At 41.9% G+C, this 14,385-nt stretch overlaps 2 protein-coding genes across 3 annotated transcripts; both read left to right on the top strand.

Moving 5' to 3' along the window:
* Positions 1–928: 928 nt before the first annotated feature.
* rundc1 (RUN domain containing 1) lies at positions 929–7,635 on the top strand. 2 transcript variants are annotated; one of them, XM_004552508.5, is made up of 5 exons: positions 929–1,513; positions 2,831–2,989; positions 4,202–4,400; positions 4,491–4,583; positions 4,743–7,635. In XM_004552508.5, the coding sequence occupies exons 1-5, from the start codon at positions 1,118–1,120 to the stop codon at positions 5,603–5,605; spliced, it is 1,710 nt and encodes a 569-aa protein (XP_004552565.1). In that variant the 5' UTR covers positions 929–1,117; the 3' UTR covers positions 5,606–7,635. The 2 variants fall into 2 exon arrangements, with proteins under 2 accessions (XP_004552565.1, XP_076739540.1); XM_076883425.1 differs by lacking the exon at positions 929–1,513 and adding an exon at positions 1,548–2,227.
* Positions 7,636–9,789: 2,154 nt separating this feature from the next.
* On the top strand, positions 9,790–13,413 carry rpl27 (ribosomal protein L27). The gene is made up of 5 exons (XM_004552506.3): positions 9,790–9,883; positions 10,377–10,459; positions 11,334–11,503; positions 12,901–13,011; positions 13,328–13,413. The coding sequence occupies exons 2-5, from the start codon at positions 10,379–10,381 to the stop codon at positions 13,374–13,376; spliced, it is 411 nt and encodes a 136-aa protein (XP_004552563.2). The 5' UTR covers positions 9,790–9,883; positions 10,377–10,378; the 3' UTR covers positions 13,377–13,413.
* Positions 13,414–14,385: the final 972 nt, after the last annotated feature.

Here is a 14,385-nt window from a genome sequence, read left to right as displayed (position 1 = left end):
AAAGAAAATGCAGTTTATGAATGCTGTTATATTTAGTTTTATATTTATTTTACAGTGCCAATGTCTGCTATAAATAACATTATAATATATATTTTGTTCTTTGGTATAAGTAGAAATAATTGTTCTCCTTTGTCACATTTCAAAAAGGCCATGCAAATGATAAAAAGAAAACAGGTGTTACAATAAGGAAGTCCACTACAATTTCACGTAAAAGATTACCTGGCCTGTTTTCCTTTATCCTTACTTCCGGCACAGAATTTCACTTTTTAGGCTGACGTCGTACTGCTGGAGATTTGACTTTTATTTTTTTTAATTTTTGAAACCGTGATTTCAGCTTTTATGTGGGCTCGTGCTGCCTCCTGTCTACCAGCAGTAAAAATTACAGCTTAAGTGGAAATCCAAACATCCGATTCTACGTTTCAAAATAATAGTCTAACCCGGAGAAGTAAGTTTCTTGATTAAATATCAAAACTGTTTTTTTAAAGAGCTAAAACAACAAATAAAAATAAAATATTTAAAAACAAATGATAAAAATACGACACTTAAATGAACTGTGAAATTATTTATTACATTAATCGAAAGCTTAAAGTTACATGTTCGCAGTAATGGTGTGTTTTATACATTGTATAAATATATAGAGGGACGTTAAAATGGGATTTGGCAGGTGGGGTAATTAATGAAAAGTAAGTCACAGAATTATTTCGTTTGTGAGGTCCAGTAGATTTTCCTTTGAGTGCAGAATGGGATCAGCTGATCTGCTTCTCCGGTACTCAGTGCAATTACATTCAAGATATAATTAAATGTTTCATTTCCAACGGGGTCCCTTTAGCTCATTTAGCTCATCCTTTTATGCACGTATGCATTTCCGATATTAAGGTAAACGTTTATTTAAACTTTTATTTTGAAGACATGCGAGCCCAGTTTCCGGCAATTGACTCCGTTTACTTGACGTGCCTGCGTTTTGACGTGTGAATCATCCTTCCTCCTAAGATGGCGTTGCACCTGTTCTGTCTGTGTTGATTCTACTTGTTTTCGGCTCGGCATTAGAAAATAAACGATCTTCCAAGCGTCGACATTAAAGCGGACACGGTTCCGAAGCGAGGTCGGCTGTTCAAAGATGTCCACAGACGAGCTGTCAGCCTCGGATAGCGAGGCTGTGCTAGCCGGAGCAGGGGAGCGGTGGGCTCCGGTGGGCGCTGTGGCTAGCCCCGAGGATGAGAGCGGGAGCTGCGGCAGGGGCGCTCATTCGAGGCAGAGATGCTCGACGTCGGCCAGCGAGGAGGAAATGACCTCCCGGCTGAGGAGGCTCGAGGAGGAGCAGGACTTACTAAACTCCTCTCTCCTCGCACTCACCTCTCACTTCGCTCAGGTCCAGTTCAGACTGAAGCAGATCGTTCACGCACAGAGCGAGGAGAAGGAGAGGATGCTGGCAGACCTGGAGGAGTTCGCCTTCAGGGGATGCCCGCATGTGGTGGGCTGCAGGGCTCAGGACACCAAGCAGCTGGAGAACTCGGTGAGGACTCTGATTTTATACTTCCTCCAGACAGTGCGCAGACGAGAAGTGTCATAATTTTAAAATAAATATTTCCTTGTGTTGCTCTGTAATTGATTCCTATTATTACTCACATTCACTCCATATATTAGGATTGCTGTATATTATTGGTATTTTGTACCAAAAGGTTGAAAAGCTGTTTCTGTGTCAGCATTAAAATTGGATAAACATTGCATACCTGTACTAATTGGTTTCGTTTTCCAGCCTCCTCCTTTTCTGTCTTTTCTGATGGGTAAATGCTCATAGCGCTATTAAACTGCCCAACATGCGCACATTTACTCTCTAGCAGCCAGTTATTCTGATTAAAGTGTCTTTATTGCATCACAGGATTGCCTGCTGCGCCCACCTGTGTGTTCCTGCAGAACTCTTATCTCTCATGGAAAAAAAATGTCTCCTATTGTCTTTTGTCACAGGCGTGTGAGTCACAGCGGCGCAGGCTCAATAAAAATGCCTCGAGCAGATCTCAGTCTGTTTAATAAAGGCTTGTGTTTGCACAGGGAAATTGAAGCCACCTGCTTTGTTCCTTTTCTTCTTCTTCTTTTTAACCCCTCTTCGGCCACAGCCTTGTCCTCGTTAGCTGCTGTGTGTGTGACTATAGATTTTCCTCATGTGTTTGACCTAAAAGCCCTTTTTCTTTGTCTCCCCTGTTGCATGCTTTGCTTGCAGGGCGATCTGGTGAGTATGAAGCGATACCTGATGTCTCGTTGAGAGTTTGGTTTGTGTAAAAGTCCTGTTCAGTGTTTGTCAGACCTTGAAGTGGCCCAAATATTCTGTTTTTTTGTGTGTTTTCATCTTAACTGGAAAATGCTGGGAACAAAATTTCCGTTTGTTGATGCTGGCAAAGCGTCCACACTGGTGTCTGTTTGTTACATGGGGCGATCGTGGCTCAAGAGTTAGGAGTTCACCTTGTAATCGGAAGGTTGCCGGTTCGAGCCCCGGCTTGGACAGTCTCGGTCGTTGTGTCCTTGGGCAAGACACTTCACCCGTTGCCTACTGGTGGTGGTCAGAGGGCCCGGTGGCGCCAGTGTCCGGCAGCCTCGCCTCTGTCAGTGCGCCCCAGGGTGGCTGTGGCTACAATGTAGCTTGCCATCACCAGTGTGTGAATGGGTGGATGACTGGATATGTAAAGCGCTTTGGGGTCCTTAGGGACTAGTAAAGCGCTATATAAATACAGGCCATTTACCATGTTACATGCTGTTTCAGTGTTGTGATGCTCACACTGTCAGCTCCTCCTGTCTGTAAAATCTAGAGTGACTGTTTGTGTTTTTCTCCTGTCAGAGTGAGAGGGAGAAGAGGGAACGTCTGGAAGCACAGAGGGAAAAACAGAAGGATCTCATTTTCCAGCTGAAGACACAGCTGGATGATCTTGAGCGCTTTGCCTACCAGGAGGGAAGCTACGACTCACTGCCGCAGTCCGTCGTCATGGAGAGACAGAAGGTGGGTTTGTGTCAATGCAAACATCACAGCACTTAAATGCTGTTTACAGGTTTTCCTGACAGCCTTCAATCCCTGTTTCTCTTTTAATCTTTACAACCTCCAAAGTGCAAATAAAAACTTCAGGCTCTTCCACCGTCTGAAGTGTCTTCGAGTACTTTCATAAACATTACATTATGCTGAGCAATATAATGTGATGTTTGCGTGTTTCAGTTCAGGTCAAATATCTGACCTCAGCGTGCCCCAGGTTTTGTAAGGATAAGCTGTTTCTCTCATACCTATTAATACTTATTAAAAAGTACAGAGGTTATCCTGTAATCACAAAGCTGTACAAGTAGTTATATTTATATTTGAGTTATTTTTGTGCCATTTCTTTGTTAGCATATATGAAGGTTATATAACAGGAAATCAAAGTTGGTTTGATCTGGAAGGGTGAGGAACTTGAGACTAAAGCGAAAGATTTCGCTGTCAGGAAGATGGCTCTTTTATCTAGGGGAGATCACTGTTAGATAACCTGCTCGAGATCACATTATGTTCAGAAGGGTTTTTTTTAAAATAAGGGTTTTTTTTAAAGTACAACATTTCCACAGATTAATTCGCGACTATAAGCTCTAAGAGCAAAAGAGTTTCTCAGCTGAGCCAATCCATTATTCATTAGACTTTTGAACTGTGTGTTAGTGATGCCACTGAATGAAGCCATGCAAACATGAGAAAGTCGAAGTGATCTCCATGATGTCATCGGCCAAATTTGGAGCGATTGTGGCTCAAGAGTTGGGAGTTCGCTGGAAGGTTGCCAGTTCGAGCCCTGGCTTAGACAGTCTCAGTCGTTGTGTCCTTGGGCAAGACACTTCACCTGTTGCCTACTGGTGGTGGTCAGAGGGCCCGGTGGCGCCAGTGTCCGGGAGCCTCGCCTCTGTCAGTGCGCCCCAGGGTGGCTGTGGCTACAATGTAGCTGCCATCACCAGTGTGTGAATGGGTGGATGACTGGATGTGTAAAGCGCTTTGGGGTCCTTAGGGACTAGTAATGCGCTATACAAATACAGGCCATTTATCTGTTGAGTGTGCAAATAAGCAACTTTCAACAGCAACATATTTAAACAGCCATCAAGTTTAAATTTAAGAATGCCCTTAACATTCAAAAGCTTCTACTCCCTCTTGGAGGCAGTGACAATACGCAAAAGGCGTTTAAGCTTCAGCCTGTCTTGTGCTTTCCAGGTCATCATTGACGAGTTGATCAAAAAGTTGGATGTAAACCTGAACGAGGACATCGGGAACTTGTCACCTGAGGAGCTGAGGCAGAGAGTGGACGCTGCCATCGCTCAGATAGTGAACCCAGCCAGAGTCAAAGAGCAGCTGGTGGAGCAGCTCAAAACGCAAATCAGGGATCTGGAGATGTTCATCAACTTCATCCAGGGTACACAGCCTTCTGAGCCGTGGTTTTACTAGCAATGAGATTCATTTTTAATTTCATTCACATGATAACTTTGACATTTTCTTCCACAAGATGAGGTGGGGAACCCTCTTTTGTCAGATGGACGCAGCCAGCAGCCACGCGCAGCAGGGACCAATACCAGATCTCCAGGAGCAAAGAAGAAAGGTCAGACACTCTGTGTGTTTGTTGTATACAGAGATTTCTTAACTGTAGCTTTGATAACACAGGGTACAGTTTTTTTTGCTTTGTAGCGTTTGTAAAATAAAGTCTTTAAAATGTGTGCGTTCCTAATATGCGTTTTTCTTGTGGTTCTTCCTGCTGCAGTGGACCCAGAGCAGGCCCAGAAGATGCGAGAGACCGGCCTGCAGCTGATCCAGAAGGCCCTGGCCGTGCTGCAAATCTTCGCTGCCAGCCAATTTGGCTGCGCGACCGGACACGTCCCCCAGAGCATGTGGCCTCAGGATCTGTGCGGGCAGGACTACGGACCCCTGCTGCAGCGTCTGGAGGCAGCTGTGGAGAAGGTGCGAGTTCTGGGATCGCATAGGCACCCATCTGTCGAACACGTGGTCAATTACACCAGCAGCTCCACACTGGGGGCCCGAGACGAGCTGACGACGTCTGTGAGGAAGGAGCTGGCCATTGCTCTGAAAGACTTGTTGGCTCACGGCCTCTTTTCACCCTCTCAGACCATGAGCGTAGTGCTGGCACCCATCTCCTGCCTTCTGCCTTACAGACCGGTCTCACAAACCATGCACCCATGGGAACTCTTTGTGAAGTACTACCACTCCAAAAACGGGAAGGCCTTCGTAGAGTCACCGGCCCGCCAGCTCTCTCAGTCCTTCGGCCTGCACGTTGGTAGCGGCCCGGTAACCGTCACGCCTAAGCAGTCTCTGCTGTGGGCCGTTCACACTGTGCTGAAGGAGCATGGACGTTACAAGCGAGGACCGGACTCGGAGTTCAAAGCTCTGGTGTGCATGGCTCTGAATGAGCAGCGGCTCGTATCGTGGCTCAACCTGCTGTGCAAGTCGGGCACTCTGATACACCCGCACTATCACTCCTGGAGTTACATGGCGCAGACCGGCTTCGAAGGAGCCCTGCGCATCCTGGGTCGCATCAGCCACCTCAGGTTCAACCTCCCTGTGGATCTGGCTGTTCGGCAGCTGAAGAACATTAAAGATGCTTTCTGAGGATGAGAGTGTTTGTTTTATCAGCTGAACTAAACTGCTCTTACCAAACATTCAGGACCAAAAGCATGACTTTGCTTTAAGTATGTAGCCTTTTAAAGGTTATCTAAGCAGCAACCCTTCTAAAGTTAAGTGCAAGTATGTGATGTCTACACTACATGCATGGGTGATAATGTCGTGTTAGTCTGCATTCCTGCTATATTAAAATATCAAAGACTCAGCTGCTTGTACTGTAAAAATGCCTTATTGTGGAGATGGAGATTACCTCATCTTTAGCCTTCCTGACCTTAGCGACCTGTGCTGCTCATCATACTGTATCATTCCCCTGTCGTACCTGTTAGTGGCCTGAGCTATGCAGCAAACATTGTGTGAGAGTTTTACAGTAATCGCTACTGTAATTTCCAGTCTGACAATCCAGGAAGCAAATGAACGAGCGGGAAGTTTGCTCTACCGTGGCCTCTCCATGGTAAACAAGAGCTGTCACGGGTGCTTGTTCTCAGTGAAAAGTGCAGTGGCTTCTGTTTGCGAATGAATAATTCAGCTGGTAAATCATGTGTAGCAAACTGGCTAAACGGCAGCACTTAGGTCAGCCCGTAAAGGAAAACGTGCGATATGGTTTCCTCTGCTGAGGAAAACCCAGATGTGGGTGGTGTTATGTAAGAAATATGCAGCTGTAGCAGATGAAGCTGGTGTCACTTCTGGTGTTTCAGGTTTGAAAAAGCATTTTGACCCTGTATAAACTGCTGCTTTCCTCCTGCTTTCAGGTGTAGTTCAATCCAGCTCATATGGATGAGAATATCCCAAAACTGACATAATTGTAGGATGTAAACTTTTGTTTTGTTTTTTTTCCATCATCCTGAGACCAGCTCAGTTGCGCGTCCTATATAACTGAATGTATAAACCGTAGATGCTATTAAGTCAGAGTTCACCCCAAAATTGAGTTTCTATATGCTATCGTTTGGCTGTTAGTGCTGCTTGTTATGATTTGAAGCCAAAACATCGTGAGATTCATTGGGAATTCCCCCACCCTGTGACCCTGTGACATGCTAGCTTCAAGAGGAGGGCCAGACTGCACAGTTCCTGAACCCACCTCCTGCCTGGTAGTTGGCACCGACGGTACAAAAGATGGACGTAGCCACGGTGACCCGTTGGTTTGTGCAGTGTTGTCATAAAGCCTCGAGCACCATCTTCATCTCTGTCTTTTGGAACTGGGAATTGACTGTCAATCACAGGTTAAATGCATTACCGCCACCTTCTGGCGTTTTGCTGATTAAAGATATTTTACCAAGAATTTTTGGTAAGAACTAGTTTAGTGGAAGGAAAAAGGTTCCTACACAAAGGATAACTAGTAGGGAAGGTCATGATCTTCAAACATTTGAATAGCAATTCATATATATTGTAAAAATCCATTTATGGGACCAACTGTGTCATTTAGTTTCTATTCAACATAAGCAGATATTTCTACAGCTGAGCAGGGATCTCTCTTAAACCGCTGCAAACCAAAACCATTTAGAAGGACAAATCGCACTAAACACCAGAGGACTGTTGTGTAAATTTGATTTTGGGGTGAACTGCACCTGCAAACTGAGTGTAGTTTAAGTCTTGTTTTCGGGACTAAAGCTTCAGTGTTCCTGTGACCACAAGTATGTATCAAACCTCTGAGTTTGTTTCCTGCACGAGACCATGTGTGCACCATGTGTTACGTGAATAGCAAAGTGTGTTTGGGATAGGTTTGTTATGGTTTTCTCATTCTTTCCCCTGTTTTTGCTTTTTGTTCAGCTGTTGTGTTATTTATGTATTGACACATTTATTTATTCAATAGCTTAGCTCAACAGTTAAAGGGTTAAAGTAGCAGCTGTACTGTAACTGTAGCAGTTCAGTCTGGTAACAGTAGAAACACTGGGTCATCTGTTTATGTTTTATTATATATTGGGATATGAACGATGTTTATCTTTTAGTTTTTAATCTTATTTAATGGAACCTGGTCTGTAAATGAATTAAATGTAATAAATGAACTGCTGAGCTTCTCACAAGGCTTTATCTCTTCTGTTACTAAAAGCCTAATGGTAATGCCTGTTGGGAGATGGCTTAATCTGGGTTATTTATTTATAGCTACAGTCTATAGATTAGACTCTGATGCCAATGTTTTGAAGAGAGACTGGCTATGAGAATGCATCCAATCTTTATGTCCTGCTGTGCACAACAGATTGAGCAGACTGTGGGTTGCAGCTGTCTGAAAACAGCTCATCCAAATGAGAGTGACTGAAGAAGAGGAAAAAGTAAGCCGAATAAAAACAGTTTCAGTTTCAAGCCACCAGAGTGCGTAAATTTAAGACTTGGTAAAATGTGATCGTGAATGCATTAATATGAATGACAGGTATTCAAAGAGAGGAGGGAGCAGTCACTCTAGTGGACACTGTGATAGCAGGATAACTTTAAGCCAAATGACTGCACTCACACAGGTACCCATCAGCAATGCAGAGCAGTGGATTGGTTGAACAGTTGGGTTAGGTTTCTGATTCACTGAATTAACAGATTTTACTGAAATTTCTTTAGGAATTTCGAGATAAATTAAATCAGATCTACAGCTTCATGTGTCTGTGCAGTTAATGGTACAGTTTCCCTTCAAACTCCTACAATAAACCACCATGAATGCATTCAGTTCTGCCTACTGATTGATGATTTCTTCACCAGTAAGTGAAACTGCATCCAAACTTTGCATCCACTCGGCTTGGGGATCATATACAGTGAGTGTGGAGGTATTGTGCCCCTTCCCCCTGTCCTCCTCATATGTGGCTTCCTGTTTCAGTGTGCGTGCTTTGCCTCTCTGCTCCTGTTTTTTCCCCACACAATGTTCAAACAATGTGACATTTCAAGCACCTGTCACGGGAAAAAGAAAACACAAATATTTTAGAAAACTATCAAAAACTTTAAAACTGATGTTCTTGTTTATGAGGAAAATAGACTAATTTTATGTTTTTATACACAAATTTGAACCAAGTATGAATGGAAGAGGATTAGGGCCAGTGGGGAAAAAAGTGGGCATGTCTTTTTTTTTCTTTTCCAGAATTCTGAGAAAAAAGTCAAAAAAATTCTTGCTATTTCCTCCTTTTTTGTAAAGCAGTAAATTTCAAAATTCATGGATAACAACAATAATTGTAATGCACATTTTACCCCTCTGTCTTATGAGAAGGATCTATAGCAGGGGTCCCTAATTCCAGTCCACAAGGGCCGGTGTCCCTACAGGTTTTAGATCTCACCCTGGTTCAACACACCTGAATCACATGATTAGTTCATTACCAGGCCTCTGAAGAACTTCAAGACATGTTGAGAAGGTAATCTATCCATTTAAATCAGCTGTGATGGATCAAGGACACATCTGCAGGGACACCGGACCTCGTGGACTGGGATTGGGGACCCCTGATCTATAGTTTCTCATACTCGGTCCCAGCTGCAAATCAAGGGTGATGCACAACCTAAGATTGTCTGCCCCGAGAGCTTCAGTGACTTTACAAGGCAGTATGATGAAGTTTTTAGAACATGGTTGCTTTCATCTTTATTAGATAAGACAGATAAGAAAGAAAACAAAATAGTTCTCTTCATAAAAGGAGAGAAGTAAACACCAAATAATAACCATGTATGTGATCTGTATTGCTTGGAATTGGAATAAGTACAAATCTGTTAGGTATTTGTACATAAATTGCTATGGGTGGATAGATTTAATAGCTCAGCAGTGTCTTGGGTCCACCAGACCCGCCAACAATATCTGAGTAACAAACATTTGAACACCACAAAAGGTTTAATGGAGCAAAGCATGTGGATGACTGTCGGGGGACTGAATGCTGCTGTAGATGGTGCAAATAATAAAATAATAATAAATCTACCTGACTTTTCTTGTTACCCTAATTACACTAATTTCTTTTATTTAGATTTCATAACTGAGTCTCTATGCCACCGACTGAAACATTTCTGTGTCCCACGTCTTTTTTTTACTCTGAAATAACTTTGTTCAATAACGTGAAAATCTAAAGAAAGGTAATAATCTACCTCTGGTGTCTTTTTTCTTTAGGTTCCTATTTTTTAAAAAGAAGTGCTAAAATAATAACTTTTATTTAATGATCGAGTTCTGGTGAATTGTTTGTTTAATAAAAATTAATAAACAAAAAAAAAACATTCGCTTGCTGATACTTACGGATGTGACGTAGGCAGACCGATGGGTCAAAGTTCAGCTAAACCTTGTGGACTTCCTTTCCTGTTAGCGGTGGCCGTAGAACAGCATCAGTGAGTGCGATTTCCCTTCAAACAATCTTCATCCATCGTTCCAAATGCGCCTAATTTTATCATTTTTTTCATGATACATAGACGGCACCGACTCTGTTAGTTCAGATGTGGCCGTTAGTTTGTAGATTTTGTTTGCTAAAGAAAGAAAATGAGCAGATTTATCGCAGCGCTTCGTCCCCAGCTGTGCTCTTTTCAACATGGCAGCTTCCTTGATGTGTAGACGCTCAGAGTCCCATTGAACCGACTGTTTATGTGTGTAGGCATCTTATTGAGCTGTATTCGTTTTGCTATAAGTAAAGGGGCTTATGCGGTGCACTTAATAATGTGTCCGAGCAAAATAATTAAAATGAAAACTGCTTGAAAGCTGTTAGCCTAGCTGAAAGCTAATGCTAATGTAGCATAAACGAGAGGCCGACTTGGAGACGTGTTGGCGGATTGACGGGTTTGATATGATATTGACACTGAGTTCAAATGTGCCCTCTCTTTCTGGCAGAAATGGGCAAGTTCATGAAGCCTGGGAAGGTGGTGATGGTCCTAGCTGGACGCTACGCTGGGCGCAAAGCTGTCATCGTCAAGGTAAGACCGAAGAGCTTCTGGGAGTTTGCTGATTGTATGGCACATGTGCCTGAATATGTACACACCAAGCTCTTACCAGAGTTGTCCATCTGAAAGCCAAATTGCCATTTGTCTGCATGTTGAATTTCCAAGAATACAATATTCAGGCCATGCGATGAGGGATGGAAAATAAGTCCTATTACAGTCCGTGTATTATGTGTTTCCCATGTGTTTCAGTAAGACAGCCTACAAACGTTTTGTTATAACTACAGTTGGGCTTTGTGCTCAGAGCTCGTCACTTCATGTATATATATTGGATGTAAAACTAGAAAGTGGTGAGTAAATATCTCTGTGGGTGCTGGGGAGCATGTTGCCTGTGGAGCACAGCTCAAGCTCCTTGCTTAAACTGACTTTGCTTTAGTAGTGTTTGGATTTGTACACACATGTGTGTGCTGTGTGGAAGGAGGCATCTCTTTTTCAGAAGATATTCTAAGATGGTCAAGTTGGCGTAAGTCCATAGTTAAGGTAGCTGAATGATAATTGGAATGCTACGACATACCTGACCAGCTGGAAGGGAAAACATGAGATGGGAAGAAACTGAGTTTACATAATTTCCTTTGGGATTAAAAAAAGTATACTGACTCTGATAACAATACCAGATGGTGTCATTCCCTCAGGTGGAAAGAAAAATAAAATAAAAGGCTGGGTAACTCACCAGAACTGCTCTAACTGGCTTTACTTGGGTGGGCAGCACATTAAAGGAAAACTGATACGTGGGGAAACACTGATACATTTCTTTGCCTTCAAATACATACTGCAGTGGTAATTCAGCTTTTCGTCTTGTAAGTGTTTCGTGTCTCTGATGTCACATCCTCCTGCTAATGTCTGCCTGCAGAACATTGATGATGGCACCGCTGACCGCCCCTACAGCCACGCTCTGGTCGCCGGCATCGACCGCTATCCCCGTAAGGTGACCACATCCATGGGCAAGAAGAAGATCGCCAAAAGGTCCAAGATCAAGGCCTTCGTTAAGGTGTTCAACTACAACCACCTCATGCCCACCAGGTCAGTGTCTCATCTACATTGACATAATTAGGTTTTCCTGTAAAGAAAATAAAGTGGTGGTGACAGATGAAGTCTTTTGGAATGTCTTATAAAAAGTGTCCAACAGCTGTAACATGATTGGATACCATATTATTAATGCTAAATCAAGAAAGGCTGTCATTTTTAAAAACATCTGGTTGATTAAATGTTTTGAGTTTAATCGAGGAGGCTGGTTATTCTTTTTTCAAAAATCCAATCAAATCTATGGGCTGAAATCTGACATGGTGTTCTTCCCATTATTATTTATGTGTCTGTGAAGACATTTACAGATAATCAATGATAATCAATATTGTGAAACTTGTGTAATGACAGTTTCTGTGAGTCTCATATTCATAAATCCACCCATCAAACTCGGTGAGGTGCAAATAAATACAGTGCGTGTCTGAATCTGAACTGTGCATTCATTAGAAGTTTAAATATTATATTGCTTGCAGTTATTTAAGCAGAGAGTTGGAATGTGTGGCGTCTTCAGATCAAAGTTTTATTACTGGAGATGTTTTTGTTGCTTTTTGTCCTTTCCAGCTGTTAACAGCTGTTCTTTGCTTCTTCTGCTTTTGGATCCACTTGTTTTAAACGACCAACATGCTTGACTTGCCTTATGCGTTTGATCTGAATAATTGTTACTACTTCAGGGTGAGCGAGCCACTTAAGCAAAAAGTACTCTGTTTTTTTAGGACGGCTGTTTTGCTCCGTAAAATGACTGATCCCTTTAAGTACATAAATAGGTCTGTTAAACGCTGCTGTCACTTTATCTGAACAGATGCTCTTCAGACATCTTTGGTGCTCAAAACCTATAAAAACTATAAAACTTTATCTTGATGACGAAAAGAGATTTTGCTTAATTTTTTATTTATTTCTTAACTGGCGCCTGGTTTTCAGAACGTGGGCCAGTTATAGTTTTGTTCCAGTGATTTTCATTTTTAGACTGAGGTATAAAAAGGTCTGACAGTCATCCTGCTGATGCTCTGATGCAGGAATATGTGATGTTCAGCTGTTGATCGAAGATGTGATCAAATTGTAATTTGTAGAAGAATGTTGAACAAGAGGAGTCATTTTTATCAAACAGCAGTTAGTTGCTGGTTGACATCAGTGGCTTTTCACCCACACAGGCTGCCTTAAGTGCTTGATGTGTCTGATTCAGTGTAACGTTGAACAAAGTTGATGCAACGCTGAGGGAGAACGTCGACTTGAACATTGAGCAGGTTTATGATCCATTTGTAATTTATGAATCTGGAAGCTAGTAAAGCGATACTGATTGTTCATATCGTACAGGTATGAAGGTGCTCAGCAGAGCGAGCTGCAGTCAGCCATTGGTGTCAATTTAAAAAAAAGTCTTTAACATGTTTTTACTCCTTCAGATACTCTGTGGATATTCCTCTGGACAAAACTGTTGTGAACAAGGATGTCTTCAGGGATCCAGCTCTCAAACGCAAAGCCAGGCGGGAGGCCAAGGTCAAGTTTGAGGAGAGGTGAGTCTCCCTGATTTCCTTTTGATTTAACATCAGAGGATTTATGTCTCAATTTTAATAAAGTACATCAGGGTTACATCTTTCATGATTTCAAAATGAGTATGTTTTCTAAAGTAGAGTTAAGTGGACAAAAAGTCTGGCGGCAGCACAATCATGGGAAAAAAGATCCCATTATGATCAAAATAAACCCGTTCTTTGATACATTTTGTAATTTCCTCTTAGCAAGCAGTTGGTGTGTGCACGTCCAGATTGTAATCAGTGATGTTTGTTCTGTTTGATCAGAGAAAATGACTTCACCTCCTGTTTGTTGTTTCAGGTACAAGACGGGCAAGAACAAGTGGTTCTTCCAGAAGCTCAGATTCTAAATTCACTCGGTTTCACAAATAAATGTTTAAAAACTGATTTTCACTCTTGACTCATCGTGTTTGTGTGGGGTGGGGTGTGTTTTCTCATACTGAAAATTCATGAAATATTCTTAAGGATTCCATCTGGAAAACTGTGGAAATAGACTTGTAATATTCACCAGCTGCTGAAAAAGTAATCGGAGTTACTCTTGGTTACGAGGACTTAGTCGCACCAAATTACCCTGTAACGTAGTGCAGATGTCTGACCTTGGCACAAAGTCATCACTCACCTTTTTTCAATCTTTGAAACAGGTTGTATGATATCTTACTGCCTGCTTTCAACAGTGGTTGGAACTAAACGGCACCAATAATGTGAACTTTACAAGACTGATACTGGAATCAGACACGAGTTCACATTTTCTGCTGAAAGAAATCATTCACTGCTGCTTCTGTGTGAATTTGATCAGCTGGAACAGCTAAATACAAACTTAAAGGTTGAACAAAATGTAAGCCTGACTAATTATTCAATGAACATTTTAGCATGAAAGATTCTCGGGAACTTTCAGAGGAGTATGGCTCGAATACTTGAACATTCAATGAGGGTGTATGAATGTGGCAGTGAGATGTGGTTGCATTTTTATTTTTTTTTAAGCATCTGAATTAAAGGCAGACTAATGATAGAAAATCTTCATTTAGCTGTTGGTACGTTGTATTGTGATCAGAGCTCATCAGACAATTTGTATAGTGTTTAGCAGTTTCAGGCAAATCTAATTTTGATTTTAAGAAACTTGACTGCACATGAGAAATATTGAATATTTGTTCAACATTTTAATATTGAAGTAATTGATCACTGGTTACAGGTGTATTGATGCGGGGATGAACTTTAAACGGGTGAAAAACAATATTTTAAGTTTTTGAAAAACATGAAAATGGCTGAAACAATATTCTTACAAAGATACAATAAAAATATACAGGAAATATCTGGATTTGTCAGCAATCATCAGATCAGACTGATGTGTGCTTTGATCCT

Source organism: Maylandia zebra, linkage group LG4, assembly GCF_041146795.1.
Source record: "Maylandia zebra isolate NMK-2024a linkage group LG4, Mzebra_GT3a, whole genome shotgun sequence".
NCBI classification, from domain to species: Eukaryota; Metazoa; Chordata; class Actinopteri; order Cichliformes; family Cichlidae; genus Maylandia; species Maylandia zebra.
Note: the sequence above shows the minus strand (reverse complement) of the source record. Positions and strands in the feature narration are given on the sequence as shown.

Coding starts and splice junctions, on each gene's coding strand:
- rundc1 (XM_004552508.5), top strand. CDS start 1,118: ATGTCCACAGACGAGCTGTCAGCCTCGGATAGCGAGGCTGTGCTAGCC. Junction 2,990..4,201: donor TCGTCATGGAGAGACAGAAG/GTGGGTTTGTGT, acceptor TGTGCTTTCCAG/GTCATCATTGACGAGTTGAT. Junction 4,401..4,490: donor GTTCATCAACTTCATCCAGG/GTACACAGCCTT, acceptor TTCTTCCACAAG/ATGAGGTGGGGAACCCTCTT.
- rpl27 (XM_004552506.3), top strand. CDS start 10,379: ATGGGCAAGTTCATGAAGCCTGGGAAGGTGGTGATGGTCCTAGCTGGA. Junction 10,460..11,333: donor GCAAAGCTGTCATCGTCAAG/GTAAGACCGAAG, acceptor GTCTGCCTGCAG/AACATTGATGATGGCACCGC. Junction 11,504..12,900: donor AACCACCTCATGCCCACCAG/GTCAGTGTCTCA, acceptor TTACTCCTTCAG/ATACTCTGTGGATATTCCTC.